Source organism: Bufo bufo, chromosome 2 (genome assembly GCF_905171765.1).
Source record: "Bufo bufo chromosome 2, aBufBuf1.1, whole genome shotgun sequence".
NCBI classification, from domain to species: domain Eukaryota; kingdom Metazoa; phylum Chordata; class Amphibia; order Anura; family Bufonidae; genus Bufo; species Bufo bufo.
In genome coordinates this window covers 23,654,678-23,671,855 of record NC_053390.1, presented here as the reverse complement: position 1 = coordinate 23,671,855, position 17,178 = coordinate 23,654,678, and the positions used below count along the sequence as shown (strand labels likewise).

At 44.4% G+C, this 17,178-nt stretch overlaps 2 protein-coding genes across 2 annotated transcripts in view; one reads left to right on the top strand and one right to left on the bottom strand.

The window, feature by feature from the left end:
* Positions 1-17,178, top strand: part of LOC120991124 (zinc finger protein 585A-like) — a 2,129,672-nt gene that overhangs the window by 1,683,425 nt on the left and 429,069 nt on the right. The window lies entirely within an intron of this gene.
* Positions 1-17,178, bottom strand: part of LOC120991885 (zinc finger protein 271-like) — a 78,320-nt gene that overhangs the window by 60,266 nt on the left and 876 nt on the right. The window contains exon 2 of the mRNA XM_040420628.1: positions 14,402-15,322. Within this exon, the coding sequence (XP_040276562.1) occupies positions 14,402-15,257 (856 nt within the window). The 5' untranslated portion in view covers positions 15,258-15,322. The remainder of the gene's footprint in view (positions 1-14,401; positions 15,323-17,178) is intronic.

Here is a 17,178-nt window from a genome sequence, read left to right as displayed (position 1 = left end):
TATGTGCCTCGGCAAACGTATCTTTTACTGCAGAGGAGAAATCTCGTCTTGCAGCGCCGCATACACCGATTTGTGTGTAATCTGACAGCAGCGCAATGCTTCTGTCAGAATTCACATCAGTGCTGCAGCTAGTCGATCGGTTGGTCCACCTGGAAGGTAAAAAAAAACTAAACAAAAAAGAAAAAACCAGGCCGCAACGCAATAAATTCATTTACTTTATAATAACTTTTGAACAGAACATATAAACTTTATTTAACTTTTTGAACTGAACGTTAACTTTTTTGCTTACCTGATTTTTTTTTTTTTTACCTTTATAGGACAAACCTCTCCTTCCCCATGGGACAATGTGCAAAGCGCAAATTGCCCAAAGATGTGGCGAAGTACATTATGCACTTTATCCCAGGTGAAAGGAGAGGTTTGCAGCAGCTGTGAGTGTAAGGGCCCTAATAGCCCTGTGTGCCTGTCCTGTGAGATGCAATCCCTATGCTAAGTGTACCTGTGTGTGGTACTTCCGGAAACACTCTCCAGAGCATAGGGCAGGGTAGTCAGGACAGAAATAGCGGGTGTCACACCTTATTCCACTCCTGCTACAGACAAGACATCTTTTTCGGGGTGACGGTTGGGTTGAGGTACCAGCAACGACACTGGGGAAATGTCGCTCGTGTAGACGGCTCACTACACTGGTGGTTGGGGCCACGGAACCTCCTGGATACAGGAGGTTCGCGATGATCTCTTCCTGAAATTTGAGGAATGATCCCGTTCTCCCAGCCTTACTGTAGAGAACAAAACTATTGTATGCAGCCAATTGAATCAAATATACAGACACCTTCTTATACCAGCGTCTGGTGCGGCGGGACACTAAATAAGGAGCCAACATCTGGTCATTGAAGTCCACCCCTCCCATGAGCGCATTATAGTCGTGGACTGAGAGGGGCTTTTCAATGACACTGGTTGCCCGTTCAATTTGTATTGTCGTGTCTGCGTGAATGGAGGAGAGCATGTAAACGTCACGCTTGTCTCTCCATTTCACCGCGAGCAGTTCTTGGTTACACAAGGCAGCCCTCTCCCCCCTTGCAAGACGGGTGGTAACGAGCCGTTGGGGGAAGCCCCGGCGACTAGGTCGCACGGTGCCACAGCAGCCAATCTGTTCTAGGAACAAATGCCTGAAGAGGGGCACACTTGTGTAAAAATTGTCCACATAAAGATGGTACCCCTTGCCAAATAAGGGTGACACCAAGTCCCAGACTGTCTTCCCACTGCTCCCCAGGTAGTCAGGGCAACCGACCGGCTCCAGGGTCTGATCTTTTCCCTCATAGATCCGAAATTTGTGGGTATAGCCTGTGGCCCTTTCACAGAGCTTATACAATTTGACCCCATACCGGGCGCGCTTGCTTGGGATGTATTGTTTGAAGCCAAGGCACCCGGTAAAATGTATAAGGGACTCGTCTACGCAGATGTTTTGCTCAGGGGTATACAAATCTGCAAATTTCTGGTTGAAGTGGTCTATGAGGGGCCGAATTTTGTGGAGCCGGTCAAAAGCTGGGTGGCATCTGGGACGGGAAGTGCTGTTGTCGCTAAAGTGCAGGAAACGCAGGATGGTCTCAAAACGTGCCCTGGACATAGCAGCAGAGAACATGGGCATGTGATGAATCAGGTTCGTGGACCAATATGACCGCAATTCATGCTTTTTGGTTAGACCCATGTTCAGGAGAAGGCCCAGAAAAGTTTTGAATTCAAAAACTTGGACTGGTTTCCACCGGAAAGGCTGGGCATAATAGCTTCCCGGGTTGGCGGCTATAAATTGAGTGGCATACCAATTTGTTTCTGCCACGACTAAGTCCAAGAGCTCCGCAGTCAAGAACAGCTCAAAAAATCCCAGGGCCGGACCGATTTGAGCTGTCTCAACCCGAACTCCAGACTGGGCGGTGAAAGGGGGAACTACAGGTGCGGCTGAAGTTGGTGACTGACAATCAGGATTTGCCAGCACCTCAGGGACTCTAGGGGCTCTACGGGCCTGTCTGTGCGGTGGCTGCGACGGGGTGACTACTGCACGTGCCACCGTACCAGCTTCAACTGCCCTTCTGGTGCTCGCCACGTCACCATGTTGTACGGCAGTGCTGGTACTAGGTCCAGGGAGGGCTGCGCTGCTGGTGTATGCCTCACCACGTGATCCGGCAGCGCCAGCCCCACTCTGCTGCTCTTGAAGCGGATCCTGCGTAACCTGTGGTCTAGCGACACGGGGCCGGGTACGCCTGGTGCTATCAGGGACCTCAACCTCCTCGTCCGAACTTTGGGTCAGACTGCCACTGCTTTCTACAGGTTCATATTCTGACCGGCTAGATTCGTCAGATGAGGGTTCCCATTCCTCATCCGACTGGGTCAGAATCCTGTAGGCCTCTTCAGAAGAATACCCCCTGTTTGACATTTGGACTACTAAATTTAGGGGTATTCCCTGAGACTAACCAATAAAAAAAGCAAGCCTGTCTTACAAAGTACCGGAGGCCGCTGCGATTGATAAAAAATATCAAAACTGATTTTTTTATCGCCGCAGCGCTTGTAAAGTGATTGTGCAGTGATCAAAAAATAATATTTTTTTTTGTCACTGCGGTGTGGCGGGCGTGGGTGAACGCACGTGTGGGCGACCGATCAGGCCTGATCAGGCAAACACTGCGTTTTGGGTGGAGGGCGAACTAAGGTGACACTAATACTATTATAGATCTGACTGTGATCAGTTCTGATCACTTACAGATACTATAAAAGTACAAATGCTGATTAGCGATACGCTAATCAGCGAATCAGTGAGTGCGGTGGGCTGGGCGCTAACTGACGCTAAACTACCTAACCAAGGGACCTAAACTATCCTAAAACCTATCAGTCAATACCAGTGGGGAAAAAAAGTGACAGTTTACACTGATCACTTTTTTCCTTTCACTAGGTGATTGACAGGGTTGATCAAGGGGTTAATTGGGGTGATGGGGGGTGATCTGGGGCTAAGTGAAGTGTTTGGTGTACTCACTGTGATGTCTGCTCCTCTGCTGGAACCAACCGACGAAAAGGACCAGCAGAGGAGCAGACAAGCCATTTAACACATCATATTTACTAATACAATGTGTTATCTGGCTTCTGATTTGATTTTTTTAAAATCATCAGCTTGCCAGCGACGATCATTGGCTGCCAAGCTGATGACGTGACCCCCCTCTAACTTTTGCCGGCTTTGAGCGAAATCTCGCGTCTCGCGAGATGACGCGTATATGCGTGACTGTGCGCAGAGCTGCCGCCTCCGGAACGCGATCCTGCGTTAGGCGGTTAAAGGGGTTATCCGAGTTATTTTTTTTGTTCTTTCTATGTTCCTAACTAAGCAAATGTAACAGCTTTCCAATTAACTCACTTTATCTCCAGTGGCTGGTTTATCAGATTTCACTGAGGGTCATATGACCTGTGATGTCAGCTTCTCTCCCTGCTCTGTAAACGAGAGGTCACTGTGCTGGCCACGCCACCCTTCACTGCCGTCTGCTCGCCTCTCTCTGCTAGGATTCTTAACCCCTTCAGCTGCACACACTCGGTATCTGCAGCAGTGACAATTCTGGGCACAGGAGCTGAAGGACTAGATAGAGCATTGCACAAGAAGGTAGGGGGAAGATCCTGTGTGTATTAGCAGAGTCATTATACAGCTGGGACTTGTAGTTCTACACATACAACATGCTGCAGAGTCTCCCAGCAGTCAGACATGTCACTCAGGGCAGCACTTGTATTCACTCCCTTAGCAGTGCAGGGGGAGGGGCAGAGATTGTTTTTATTGCATGTAAACAAAGGGCCAGAAAAGAACCAGGGAAATGAGGAATTATTTTTTTGCATAAAACTTGCTTAGCTTAGTTATATATTGCTGCCCATCAGATTTTCAGTGCTATATTTTTTTTTTTCATGACTCGGACAACCCCTTTAATTATTTGTGCAAATAGTAACACGCCTCAGATGCTCTACTGTCTGAGCCATCCAGGCTTGTTCAGAGTAAAAGCAGTTTTGAAGAGTAGACTAACCTGGCGTCTGGGCGCTCAGAGCTACCGATTTGACAACAAGTAGTATCTGGATCGGCTGAAGCAAGAGGTTTTGGGTCACCGCATCTTCGTGAGGTTTCCACATCAGGGGAAGTCTGGCCAGAGGCTATTTGCTGGGTGAAATACATCAGAACAGCTAAATGGAAGTGAAATTACCGTCACAAACACCAGCAGAATATTGATAAATGCACTGAGATCATCTGCCTTACCTCAATAAGTAGAGGACACTCCAGTAAAGATGGCCTAGTGGTTCGCCTGGCAGTCATTTTGTGGCGAACTTTCTTTGTTCGCTGTTTGCCGAAGATATGGTGATGTCCGCCGGCGCCATATTCTTTGCATTGTGCAGAACTTTGACCCATGACACATCCATCAGGTGGGACAGGACAGCCAATTGAGATGTTTCAGCACATGGACATACCCCCTACCCTATAAATAAACCCGATTTGGCCGCCATTTTACATTCTGTTTTTTGCCAGTGTAGGGAGAGGTTGCTGTGTGGAGCAGGGACAGACTGTTAGAGAGTATAGAGACACCAAACGCTAGCTGATAAGGTCACACAAGTCCTTTAAGGACTGATACAGGTGTGCTATCGATAGGTGTGACATACTGAGGGGTGTGATATACTTATAATATACTTTCTAACATAGAAAGTATATTATAGTGCATTTGTATTGTGCAGCAGTTGTGTGCGGTTCTGCTGCGATACTACAGCTATACAGAGGGACAAACGCTATTGGAATAACTAATTGCAACTAGTGTGATATACCAGTTGCCTCCCAAAAAATGTGATTGAGGCAGGGGTACGATATACCTAGAATATAATTTCTATATAGTGCATTTGTATTGTGTAGCAATTGTGTGAGGTTCTGTTGAGATACCGCAGCTATACAGAGAGACACACGCATTGGAACAACTAATTGCAACTGGTGTGATATACCAGTTGCCCCCCAAAAAAACTGATTAAGGGGTTCTATATACCTGCTTCAACAAATACTGCTCTTCTATAGGGACTTTGTCACAGGGTCATTTTGAAAATGACAGACAGAGGAAGAGGCAGGCTATTCCGCAGGGGTGGTAGGGGTCGGGCAGGTGTCCCAGGCCGGAGCCTAAGTGGAAAGTTGGAGAAGGTGCATGCGATTACGTCAATGGACCCACCAGAGTTGGTTGAGTGGCTCACTCAATCTTCCGCACCCTCCTCATCCTCTGTATCTGCACCCTCCTCACTCTCTGCTGTGTGCGCCCCCAAAGACACCACCACCATAGCCCCTCCACTTGAGTCAGATGAATTATTTTCCCATCAATCCCGGACCTTACCGATGCGCAGCCATTCTTGGCATCGGATGAGGAAGAGGAGGTAGCAATGGCCATCACCCAGCGGTCTGATGACAGTACCCAGATCACCCAAGGAGGGTGGTCCCCACTGTTGCTGCCTACTCCGAGATCTCTAATGTCAGTGTTGGTTAAGGTGACGATGATGACGTGTCGATGGACATCACGTGGATGCCCACAAGAGAGGAAGAGGAGGGGAGTTCAGAAGGAGAGACGGAGCAGCAGATAGGGAGAAGGAGGAGAAGCAGGTAGAACTTACACTGCACAGGAGGCAAAAAGCAGACTACAAATGTATCTGGAGCGAGACATCCACCATGCACGGTCACATCTTGCGCTCCCAGGACGCCAGCACATGACTCTGCAGTGTGGGATTTTTTTAACGTGTCAGCTGCTGATAGTGTTGCCATCTGCAGCCTGTGCTGTCAAAGCATAAGTCGCGGTATGCCCAACACTCACTTAGGGACGACCGCCTTAAGAAAGCACCTGGCCTTCCATCATTGAGCCCAGTGGGAGCAACGCCGTCAGAACCCACAAAGCCACACTCCTGGTTTTCCACGTCCTGCCTCTTCTCCTTCTCCTCTCTCCTCATATTTGTCCTCCACCTTCCACTGTGCCGTCGTTGCAATCATCTGGCACAAGGCAGGCTTCCGTGGCCCAAATGTTTGAGCGTAAAAAAATGATGACGCCGGATAATCCTCTTGCCCAATGGCTGACCACCGGATTTTCGGAACTGCTAGCCCGCCAACTACTGCCATATAAATTGTTGGACTCTGAGGCCTTTAGAAAATTTGTGGCCATTGGCACACTGCAATGGAAGGTCCCCGGAAGGAAATATTTCTCCCAGAAGGGCATCCCTGAACTATATGGCCACGTTCAGCAGCAAGTTAATATATCTCTGGCACACTGTGTCGGTGCTTACACACATCTGACCACAGACACGTGGTCTAGCAAACATGGACAGGGAAGGTACATAGCTTTTACTGCCCACTGGGAGAACCTTCTGACGGCCGTCAAGCATGTAACCCGTGGAACCCATGTGGATTTGGTGTTACCGCCACGGATTGCATGCAGGCCTGCCTCTTCTTCTCCTCCTCCTACTCCATCCTCCATCTCCCCTTCGGCTGACTACTCCTTTTCCACTGCTACCGTCTCTTCTGCTGCGCCCCCCAAAAAACAATTTGAAGTGCCAGGTGAGGCGTTGCCATGCAGTGCTGCGGCTGTTGTGCCTGGAAGCCAAGAGCCACACCGGTCCTGCACTCCTTTCAGCTCTGCAGTCACAGGCCGATCAGTGGCTAACCCCGCTCAATTTGACAGTTGGTAAATTGGTGTGCGACAATGGTGCCAATTTGCTGAGCGCACTGAAACAGGGCATTACGTCGTGTCATTGATCAAGCTGTCGAGGAGCAGGAAGATCAGGAAGTCGCAATGCTGAATTAATTCCCAGGGGGGCTACTCCATCTGAGACAAGTCAGCAGGAGTCTAAAGAGGATTCAGAGGAGGATAGTGCCTGGGGGGAGGAGGAGGAGAAAGAAGAGCATGCTTTAAACTTTTCTGGGATCCATGGTGTTGTCCGTGAATGGGGGGGGGAGACCGAGGACGACATTCTCCTGGGCGATGAGCAGGAGCCAGCCCGCTCCACAGCTTCCAATTTAGTGCAAGTGTTTGAAGAGGGACCCCCGTCTAAAAAGCATAAAGAGCAAGGACCAGTACTGGGTGGCAACATACTTAGACCCCTGGTACAAACACAAAATGGCGGACATGTTACCAGCATCACAGAGGGCTGTCCGAATGCAGCATTTCCAGGCCTTGCTGCGAGAGATGCTGCATTCTGCTGTTACGGGCGCTGGCAGAGGAATGACAGCCCACACATATCCGCCACCACCCACAACAAATAATGGTCCCTGTCTTAGGTAAATAGAGCGGCATTAAAGGCCTTTTTTGTCCGGTGAATGCCTAATGTTTGGGACCTCGGAGGAATTCAACACCTGTGACGACCATGTGTTATCGAATTTCAACTATTATCGTTATTTTTTTTTTCAAGAGGGGATATTTCGTTAGCCAGGTTTTTAATCCAATTTTATATTTTTTGTTCTTTTAACCGCCTCACGTCCGCCCATAGGATATAAACGTCCTATGGGTGGACGTCTATTTCTGACAGCACGTTTTAAAACGTCCTGTCAGAAATAGCAGCTGCACGCTAATCGTGCAGCTGCTGATCGGGTTGCCCGCTGTCAGTGACAGCAGGGCAACCCTAAGACAAGGCAGGGACAGTGCCCAGGTGTCCCTGCCTTCACGATCGCTGCAGACACAGCGCTCACCGAGCGCTGTGTCTGCAGAGCAGGAAGCGCTGTGCGCTTCCTGTTCCGGCCCGGCGGTCATGTGACCGCCGGGACCGGAGAGTGCAGGAGCTGTGTGAGGTCTCTCAGAGACCTCGATCAGCCCTGCACTGAGGCTGTACAGCGCTAGATTGCTGCTGTACAGCCTCTATAGGGGTGCATTTGTCCTGTAACTGGGGCTACTATCTCAGCCCCAGTTACAGGAGAAATCAACTGTGAAAAAAAAAAGAAAAAGTGAAGCAAATGTCCCCCAGAGGTCTTGTATGACCTTATGGGGGACGAAAAGTGTAAAAAAAATAAAAAAAATAAAGGGTTAAAAAAATAAAATAAAATAAAGTTTCACATGTAAAAAAAAAAAAAGTTCCCAAGTTAGGAATAAAAAAAAAAAAATTAAAATAGAAAAAATAAAGTAAAATAGACATATTTAGTATTGCCGCGTCCGTAAAAACCAGCTCTATAAAAATATCACATGACCTAACCCCTCAGATGAACACCGTAAAAAATAAATTTAAAAAACTGTGTCAAAACAAGCAATTTTTGTCACCTTGCATCACAAAAGGTGCAACACCAAGTGATCAAAAACGCGTATGTCCCACAAAATGGTACCAATAAAACCGTCACCTCATCCCGCAAAAAATGAGCCCCTACATAAGAAAATCTCTCAAAAAATAAAAAAACTATAGCTCTTAGAACATGGAGACACTAAAACATAATTTTTTTGGTTTCAAAAATGCTATTATTGTGTTAAAGTGAAACAAATAAAAAAAAGTATACATATTAGGTATTGCCGCGTCCGTAAAAACCAGCTCTATAAAAATATCACATGACCTAACCCCTCGGGTGAACACCGTAAAAAAAAAAAAAAAAAAAACTGTGTCAAAACAAGCAATTTTTGTCACCTTGCATCACAAAAGGTGCAACACCAAGTGATCAAAAACGCGTATGTCCCACAAAATGGTACCAATAAAACCGTCACCTCATCCCACAAAAAATGAGCCCCTACATAAGAAAATCTCTCAAAAAATAAAAAAACTATAGCTCTCAGAACATGGACACATTAAAACATAATTTTTTGGTTTCAAAAATGCTATTATTGTGTAAAACTTTAATAAATGAGAAAAAGTATACATATTAGGTATCGCCACGTCCGTACCAATCTGCTCTATAAAAATGTCACTTGACTGAACCCCTAAGGTGAACGCTGTAAAAATAAATAAATAGAAACTGTGCTAAAACAACCAATTTTTTGGTCACCTTGCCCCATAAAGTGTTATATTGAATGATCAAAAAATCATATGTACCCAAAAATAGTACTAATAAAACTGGCACCTTATCCCCTAGTTTCCAAAATGGGGTCACTTCTTGGGAGTTTCTACTGTAAGGGTGCATCAGGGGGCTTCAAATGGGACATGGCATCTAAAAACCATGTGGAGTTCCTTTCCTTCTGCGCCCTGCCGTGTGCCCATACAGCAGTTTACGACCACATGTGGGGTGTTTCTGTAAACCGCAGAATCTGGGTAATAAATATTGAGTTTTGTTTGGCTGTTAACCATCGATGTGTTAGAGAAAAAAATTGATTAAAATGGAAAATCTGCCAAAAAAGTGAAATTTAAAAATTTGATCTCCATTTTCCTTTAATTCTTGTGGAGCGCCTAAAGGGTTAACAAAGTTTGTAAAATCGGTTTTGAATACCTTGAGGGGTGTAGTTTCTACAATGGGGTCATTTATGGGGGTATCCACTATGTAGGCCCCACAAAGTGACTTCAGACCTGAACTGGTCCTTATAAAGTGGGTTTTGGCAATTTTCTTAAAAATTTGAAGAATTGCTTCTAAACTTCTAAGCCTTCTAACGTCCTAAAAAAATAAAATGACATTTCCAAAATGATGCCAACATAAAGTAGACATATGGGGAATGTTAAATAATAAATATTTTATGAGGTATCACTTTCTGTTTTAAAAGCAGAGAAATTTAAATTTAGAAAATTGCGATTTTTTTAAATTTTTGGGTAAATTTGGGATTTTTTCATAAATAAAGGTGAAATATTTTGACTCAAATTTATGACTATCATGAAGTACAATGTGTCACGAGAAAACAATCTCTGAATGACTTGGATAAATAAAGGCGTTCCAAAGTTATTACCACATAAAGTGAGATATGTCCGTTTTGCAAAATTTGGCCTGGTCAGGAAGGGGGCAAAGGGCCCAGATGGGAAGTGGTTAAACATATGTATTTGACATCTATTTCTACTGGCCTGCAGTAAAATTGCTATCCAATGACCGTCTAATATACCTCCAGCCACATAATTACTTGTTCTTTTCTGTCCGGTGAATGTCTAATGTTTGGGGCCTGTACTACACTGGCCTACAGTAAGGCCTCATGCACACTACCGTTGTTGTGTTCCGTTCCGCAAAATGGGATTCCGTTGTTCCGTGATCCGTTTTTGTTTCCGTGTGTCTTCCTTTATTTTTGGAGGATCACCAGACATAAAGTAAAGTAAAAAAAAATCTAAGACAGGTTTGCCATGCAAATGATAATAAAAAAATGGACGCGGATAACAATCTTGTGTGCCTCCGTGTTTTTTAGCGGTTCCATTGACTTGAATGGGTCCGCGAACCGTTTTCCGCGAAAATAATAGGACAGGTTATATTTTTTTGACGGACTGGAACCACGGATGCGGATGACAAACGGTGCATTAGCCGAGTTTTCAACTGACCCATTGAAAGTCAATGGGTCCGCAGAAAATCACGAAAAACGGAACAACGGACATGGAATAAAACAACGGTAGTGTGCATGAGGCCTAAAATTGATATTGAATGGCCGTCTAATATACCTCCAGCCACATAATCACTTGATCATTTATGTATGGTAAATGCATAATTTTTGGGGCCTCTAATCTAACTAGCCAACAGTAAATTTGTTATACGGTGACCCCCTATTGTACCTCCATCCAAATTATCACATAATTTATTTTTTTGTACGGTGAAAGAATAATTTTTGGGGCCTGTAGTCCACTGGCCTGCAGTAAAATTGATATCCAAAGACCATCTAATATACCTCCAGCCACATAATTACTTGTTCTTTTCTGTCCGGTGAATGCCTAATGTTTGGGCCTGTACTCCAGTGGCCTACATTAAACTTTTTATCCATTGACCAAATAATGTACCTTGAGCCACATAATCACAATTTCTTTTATGTCAGGTGAATGCATAATTTTTAAGAACCGTACTCCCGTGGCCTAAAATAAAAACGTTCTAGGCTCCAGCAGGGCACATTTCTGAGAATTGGCCCCTGATTAAAATACATATTTTTGGGGGAGAATTTTTGCCATTGATCCCCCTCTGGTATGTCACTGTCCATGTTGTGGGAGGATTTGTGCACTTCTTGTAAGTATTTGGTGGCTGCAAATATGACCTGAAGGTTTTTCAGGTTCGCCTGCCATTAAAGTGAATGGGGTCCGCCGCGAACTTGCGGTTCGAACATTTGATCGCGTTCACACATCGTCCCGGCCGATGTTAGTTCATCACTATACTCCAGTGATGTGTAGACATTCTACGTGGATGCACCGGCCATTCTGTCCCCCTCAGCCGGGCAGTGTATGTATGAGAGAGGTGTTTCATACACAACCCCAGGGAAGGAGCAGGAAGTAAACTTTCTTGCAATTAAGAAGCACAGTGGCTGGACCACTTAATGAAGAAGGCACCATCTTGAATTGCCTTCAGGCAGAGGGACTGAGACCCAACCCAGTATTCAGCCTGGACACCAGTGAGTGACCCCATGAATGCACCGTATTATTGACTCAAACCACCATACCTAACCTCATAGCGGGGGGGGGGGGGGGGGGGGGGGCGGTCTACAGATAGGGAGCCTGAAAAGGCTTTGGAGAAATGTCTGTAAAAGGAGAAATGTTGTAAGAACTTGTCTCCATCATGACCTCGAGAGTATTAAATTACACTGGATCCTTATTCCTGCTCAGCTACAGGAAATTAAAATTTCAGGTAAATAAATGTTTATTTTTCTACGGCTTACTTATTAATTACCTATGCAGTGTGTAGTGGACGGGCCTGGTTACTGCAGCGCTGTTCTCATACAAGTAAATTGGAGCAGCGCTGCAGTAACCAGGACCGGCCACTACATGGTAGACAGAGCTGTGAATTAGGAGTGCCTGGTTCCAGCGCTGGAACTTCTGAAAACAGCTGATCAGCAGGAGTGCCAGACCTCTGCCCAATTGATACTGGTGACCTATCCTAAGCTCCTCAATAAGCAAATCCCAGAAAACCCCCTTCAAGAGACAATATTAGACTATAAATTATGAAAGAAGTTATTTAAAGCCTGTTCATAAAAATTTTTTTGTGTAGGCATCATTTTATGCACATTTGTGACTTTATGTAGGTTTCTAACACTGTCAACCCTTTTCTAAAAAGTAGGTGGGGCTTAACAGAAGTGGCATGCCCTCCATAACCCTTAGCTGGTGTAGTATTGGATTTTTTTGGGCACACGGACTTCTAGAAGATATTCCATAGTTCATATTAGACTAAAGTATAGAATGCCTCCAGTGCCTGGGAATTAACATCCTGTTGAGGAAGGGTTAAGGGGACATGTAACCACTGCAGCCAATCACTGCCCATAGTGGTAAAATGTCACCTGTGTGGCATGTGACTCAGGGACATAATGAGTGGGTGACATCACTACTACAGGCAGCGATTGTCTGCAATGGTCATGTGCCTCTCCCACCTTTCCCTCAAAAGGATGATGATACTCAGAGACCTAGGACCTGCAGAGTTAGCAATGGAACCAGGATGCAGTGACACGGACAAGGTAAATATGAACCCTACTGCGGGTCCGGCCGCTCTGAAGGTCTATTAAAAAGTTTAAAGTTGGGAAAAACCCCTTTAAAATACAGTCTAGTGAATTGAAAATAGCATTGTTCTGCAATGACATCATGGTTATTCCTGAGAAGATCCCCGAAGACCAAAACTAAAAGTGCAACTGCTGAAATTCTTGGGTCTAGAAAGGACATTCTTGGAACCACAGAAAGAAACAACAAAAATTATTTCATAAATTAAACGTATTATTGTTAAACATTCATGGAGGACACTTCAGGGCGATGCTACATAACATTATGTGCAATATAATGAAAACAGCAGAGTTGTTCTATTATGAGTTCAGACATATCTGAAATGTGGGGTCCACCTCTTGGATCTGCACCTATCTTTAGAATGGGGAGGGGGGGGTAATCTTGTCCTATTGGCCACTATATCAAAGATCCAAGCTGCAAGATCTGGTCTGGTTTAAAAAAAACTGCCAAATTTCCTGCCCTACTGTTTCTGGAACGTCTATAGAAGTGAATGGAAGTTATGGGCTATACAATTTTTTTTATTGAAAACTGCAGACTGCTAAAAGAAACCCGAATTCAGTGTTTAGTACACTGCAGACAGAAGATGGAAGCCGGCTCATGTATCTCCCCAATGCACTCGCTAACTAATCAGCCACTGGAGACATAGGGGAGAGAAGCACTGCCACTGCTCACCGCAGCCAGTGTGAATATAGTTGGGGACAAGCACTGCGACAGACCACAGGGACAGATATGTGTACAGCCATGCCCAGATACAGCAGCAGCAGCCAAAACAGATTGCTGAACATGATGGAAGATTATTCAACCACTGCACCAACCAGATGCAATCAGCAAACTGATAGACACCAACTGAACAACCAGGTTTAGTTGTATCTGTGCTGTGCCCTTTCCTCAGCACATACCCTGACCCCATGGCCTTATGAGTAGACAGAGTGGACGAGCCGCAGGAATGGGCCCGGTTTGCTATCAGTGTACTGTCTTATCCAGCCTCCAGTGTACTGTCAGAGAAAACATTTGTGAAAATGGATCCATAAGATCTTCTATTGCAGACAGTGGCTATTTATCACCAGCCCAATGATGCCACTGCCGCTGTCTACCTGTCCATCATGTTCCCTACACTGCTACTACTACTCCTACACAGGTGCACATCTCTTTCCTTGTCTGTCAGAATAAATACCGTACTGCTGCTGCAGCTACTACTGCCACCAACGCCACAACTGCTACACCAACACAGCAGCAAATATCCTGCCTTGTCTGTCAGATTTCATACCGTACTGCTGCAGCTACTACCGCCACCAATGCCACTACTGCTACCCCTACACAGGTGCAAATCTGCTGCCTCCTTGTCTCTCATGTTTCATACCGTACTCCTGCTGCTGCAGCTACCACTACACCTGCTGCTATTACTACTACCCCGTACATAGCTGCAGATCTCCTACTTTGTCAGGGTAAATATTGTACTGCTCCCATTACTACTACTTGTCTGTCAGGTTCAGTACAATACTGCTGCTGCTCCCCAAAAAGTGAGCATTCTTGAAATTCTTGTTCAGAACAAGCCACTGCTTCTGACACCAACCTGAGTGTAAACACTGCCAGACATCTACCCCAATAGAGAGATGTTTTGGATGATTTTTTTTATTTTAAAAAGCATAACAAATACGAATATATTTAGCGATATTCTAAATATTCGCGAATTCTCGAAGTGCCGATATTCGCAATTCGAATATTCGTGATCAACACTAGTACCCAAATAGAATCTGCTGATTTCAGAAATTTGCTCCTGCGTGACTTCTCTGATGTGTAACAAGATTTGATTTTTGTGTAAAACATTTCCCACATTCTGAACACAAATACGGCTTCTCTCCTGTGTGACTTCTCTCATGTCTAACAAGACCTGATATATCTGTAAAACATTTCCCACATTCTGAACATGAATATGGCTTCTCTCCTGTGTGAAATCTCTGATGTGTAACAAGTTCTGATTTCTGTGTAAAACATTTCCCACATTCTGAACACAAATATGGCTTCTCTCCTGTGTGACTTCTCTCATGCTTAATAAGATCAGATTTTTGTGTAAAACATTTACCACATTCTGAACACAAATATGGCTTCTCTCCGGTGTGACTTCTCTCATGCCTAACAAGATCTGATTTTTGTGTAAAACATTTCCCACATTCTGAACATGAATATGGCTTCTCTCCTGTGTGATTTCTCTTATGTCTAACAAGACCTGATTGATCTTTAAAACATTTTCCACATTCTGAACATGAATATGGCTTCTCTCCTGTGTGATTTCTCTCATGTATAACTAGATTTGATTTATTTGTAAAACATTTCCCACATTCTGAACATGAATATGGTTTCTCTCCTGTGTGAATTCTCTCATGTATAACAAGATTTGATTTCATTTTAAAACCTTTCCCACATTCTGAACACTTAAACATCTCTCCTGTGTTGCTTTTTTTATGTCTAACAAGATGTGCTTCATCTGAACAGGAGTATGGCTTCTCCCCAGTGCAAATTCTTCTATATGTAGAAAGACTTGATCTTTTTGTGAACTCTTTACCACAGTGAAACATTTCACCCTCTTTCTGGTCAAGAGAAGGTTCCTCATGATTAGGAAGATTATATGTACTGTGAAGTCCTGGATGTACATTAATATTTTCTCCTGAAGAGCGCTGCATATCTTCATCTTCTACTTTATAATTTTGTGACAACAAATTTCCTTCAGAATTTGTACTGGGATTTTCTGCTAAGATAAAAAATTAAATTTGTGGCGTTTTTAATAATCTAGAGTAGACAAATTTATAGATTTCCTATTAGGATGGAAGTGTATCCAGCAGGAACTAGAGGTATACAGTAAGTCATGTATTTTCAAGACACTTCTGGCTTTGGTTCAAAAAGCAGCACCAAAACTGAATGTGTGATTCCAGCCATTTGAAGTTTTCTATAACAGAAAGTTCAGGATTCTGGTCTACATCTAATTTTATTACCCAAATCTAGCTAAAAATCGTGAAAAACCCAACAAGCCTGTCTTCTGACAACATACTTGACATTTCTATGCCAAGTGGGCATCACACTAATACAATAAGTTAACGTAACAGGATCTATCACGACATTCCTGATCACAAACTGCATTCACTATTAAATCAATCTGTTAGACCTGATGGACATTGTGGTTTTACTAGTAAAATCCATACTATAATGCCCACCTATGGATTACCTGACAAGCTCTTTTTAATGTACCTCCTCCTCTGCTGCTGCTAATATCTCACACTGCAAAACCCTTTTAACCATTATAAAAAAAATAATAATAATCCATACATCTTTGCAAAGCCTCAATGCACAATGACAGTACATGTAGGTCACTGGCAGCATGTAATTCCTGCACGAGGTACATACACTCACCTAAAGAATTATTAGGAACACCTGTTCTATTTCTCATTAATGCGATTATCTAGTCAACCAATCACATGGCAGTTGCTTCAATGCATGTAGGGTTGTGGTCCTGGTCAAGACAATCTCCTGAACTCCAAACTGAATGTCAGAGTGGGAAAGAAAGGTGATTTAAGCAATTTTGAGCGTGGCATGGTTGTTGGTGCCAGACGGGCCGGTCTGAGTATTTCACAATCTGCTCAGTTAGGCTGGGTTCACACGAGCGTGTCCGGATTAGGTCCGGATGCGCCCCGGTGTATTGTGGCAAACCCGCGCGAGTAGGAATGCAATTGCAGTCAGTTTTGACTGCGATTGCGTTCCGATGTTCAGTTTTTATCGCGCGGGTGCAATGTGTTTTGCACGCGCGTGATAAAAAACCGACTGTGGTACCCAGACCCGAACTTCTTCACAGAAGTTCAAGTTTAGGTTCGGTGTTGTGTAGATGTTATTATTTTCCCTTATAACATGGTTATAAGGGAAAATAATAGCATTCTGAAAACAGAATGCTTAGTAGGTGATCAATTGAAGGTTAAAAAAAAAAAAAAAAAATTAACTCACCTTCTCCTCTTGTTCGCGTAGTTACCGGTCTCTTCTTTACTTCTTTAATGATGAGCTGTGGGCTAAAGGACCTTTGGTGACGTCAGATCACATGCTCCACCGTGGTGATGGACCATGTGATTGGAGCATGTGATCTGACGTCACCACAGGTCCTAGCCGGTAGTTCATCATTAAAGAAATAAAGAAAAGACCGGGAACTACGCGAACAAGAGGAGAAGGTGAGTTAATTTTTTTTAACCCTCAATTGATCACCTACTAAGCATTCTGTTTTCAGAATGCTATTATTTTCCCTTATAACCATGTTATAACGGAAAATAATACAGTGAATAGACTGTCACCTAGCAACCATGCGTGAAAATCGCACCGCATCCGCACTTGCTTGCGGATGCTTGCGATTCTCACGCAACCCCATTCACTTCTATGGGGCCTGCGTTGCGTGAAAAACGCAGAATATAGAGCATGCTGCGATTTTCACGCAATGCACAAGTGATGCTTGAAAATCACCGCTCATCTGAACAGCCCCATTGAAATGAATGGGTCGGGATTCAGTGCGGGTGCAATACGTTCACCTACCGCGTTGAACCCGCGCGGAAATCTCGCCCGTGTGAGCGC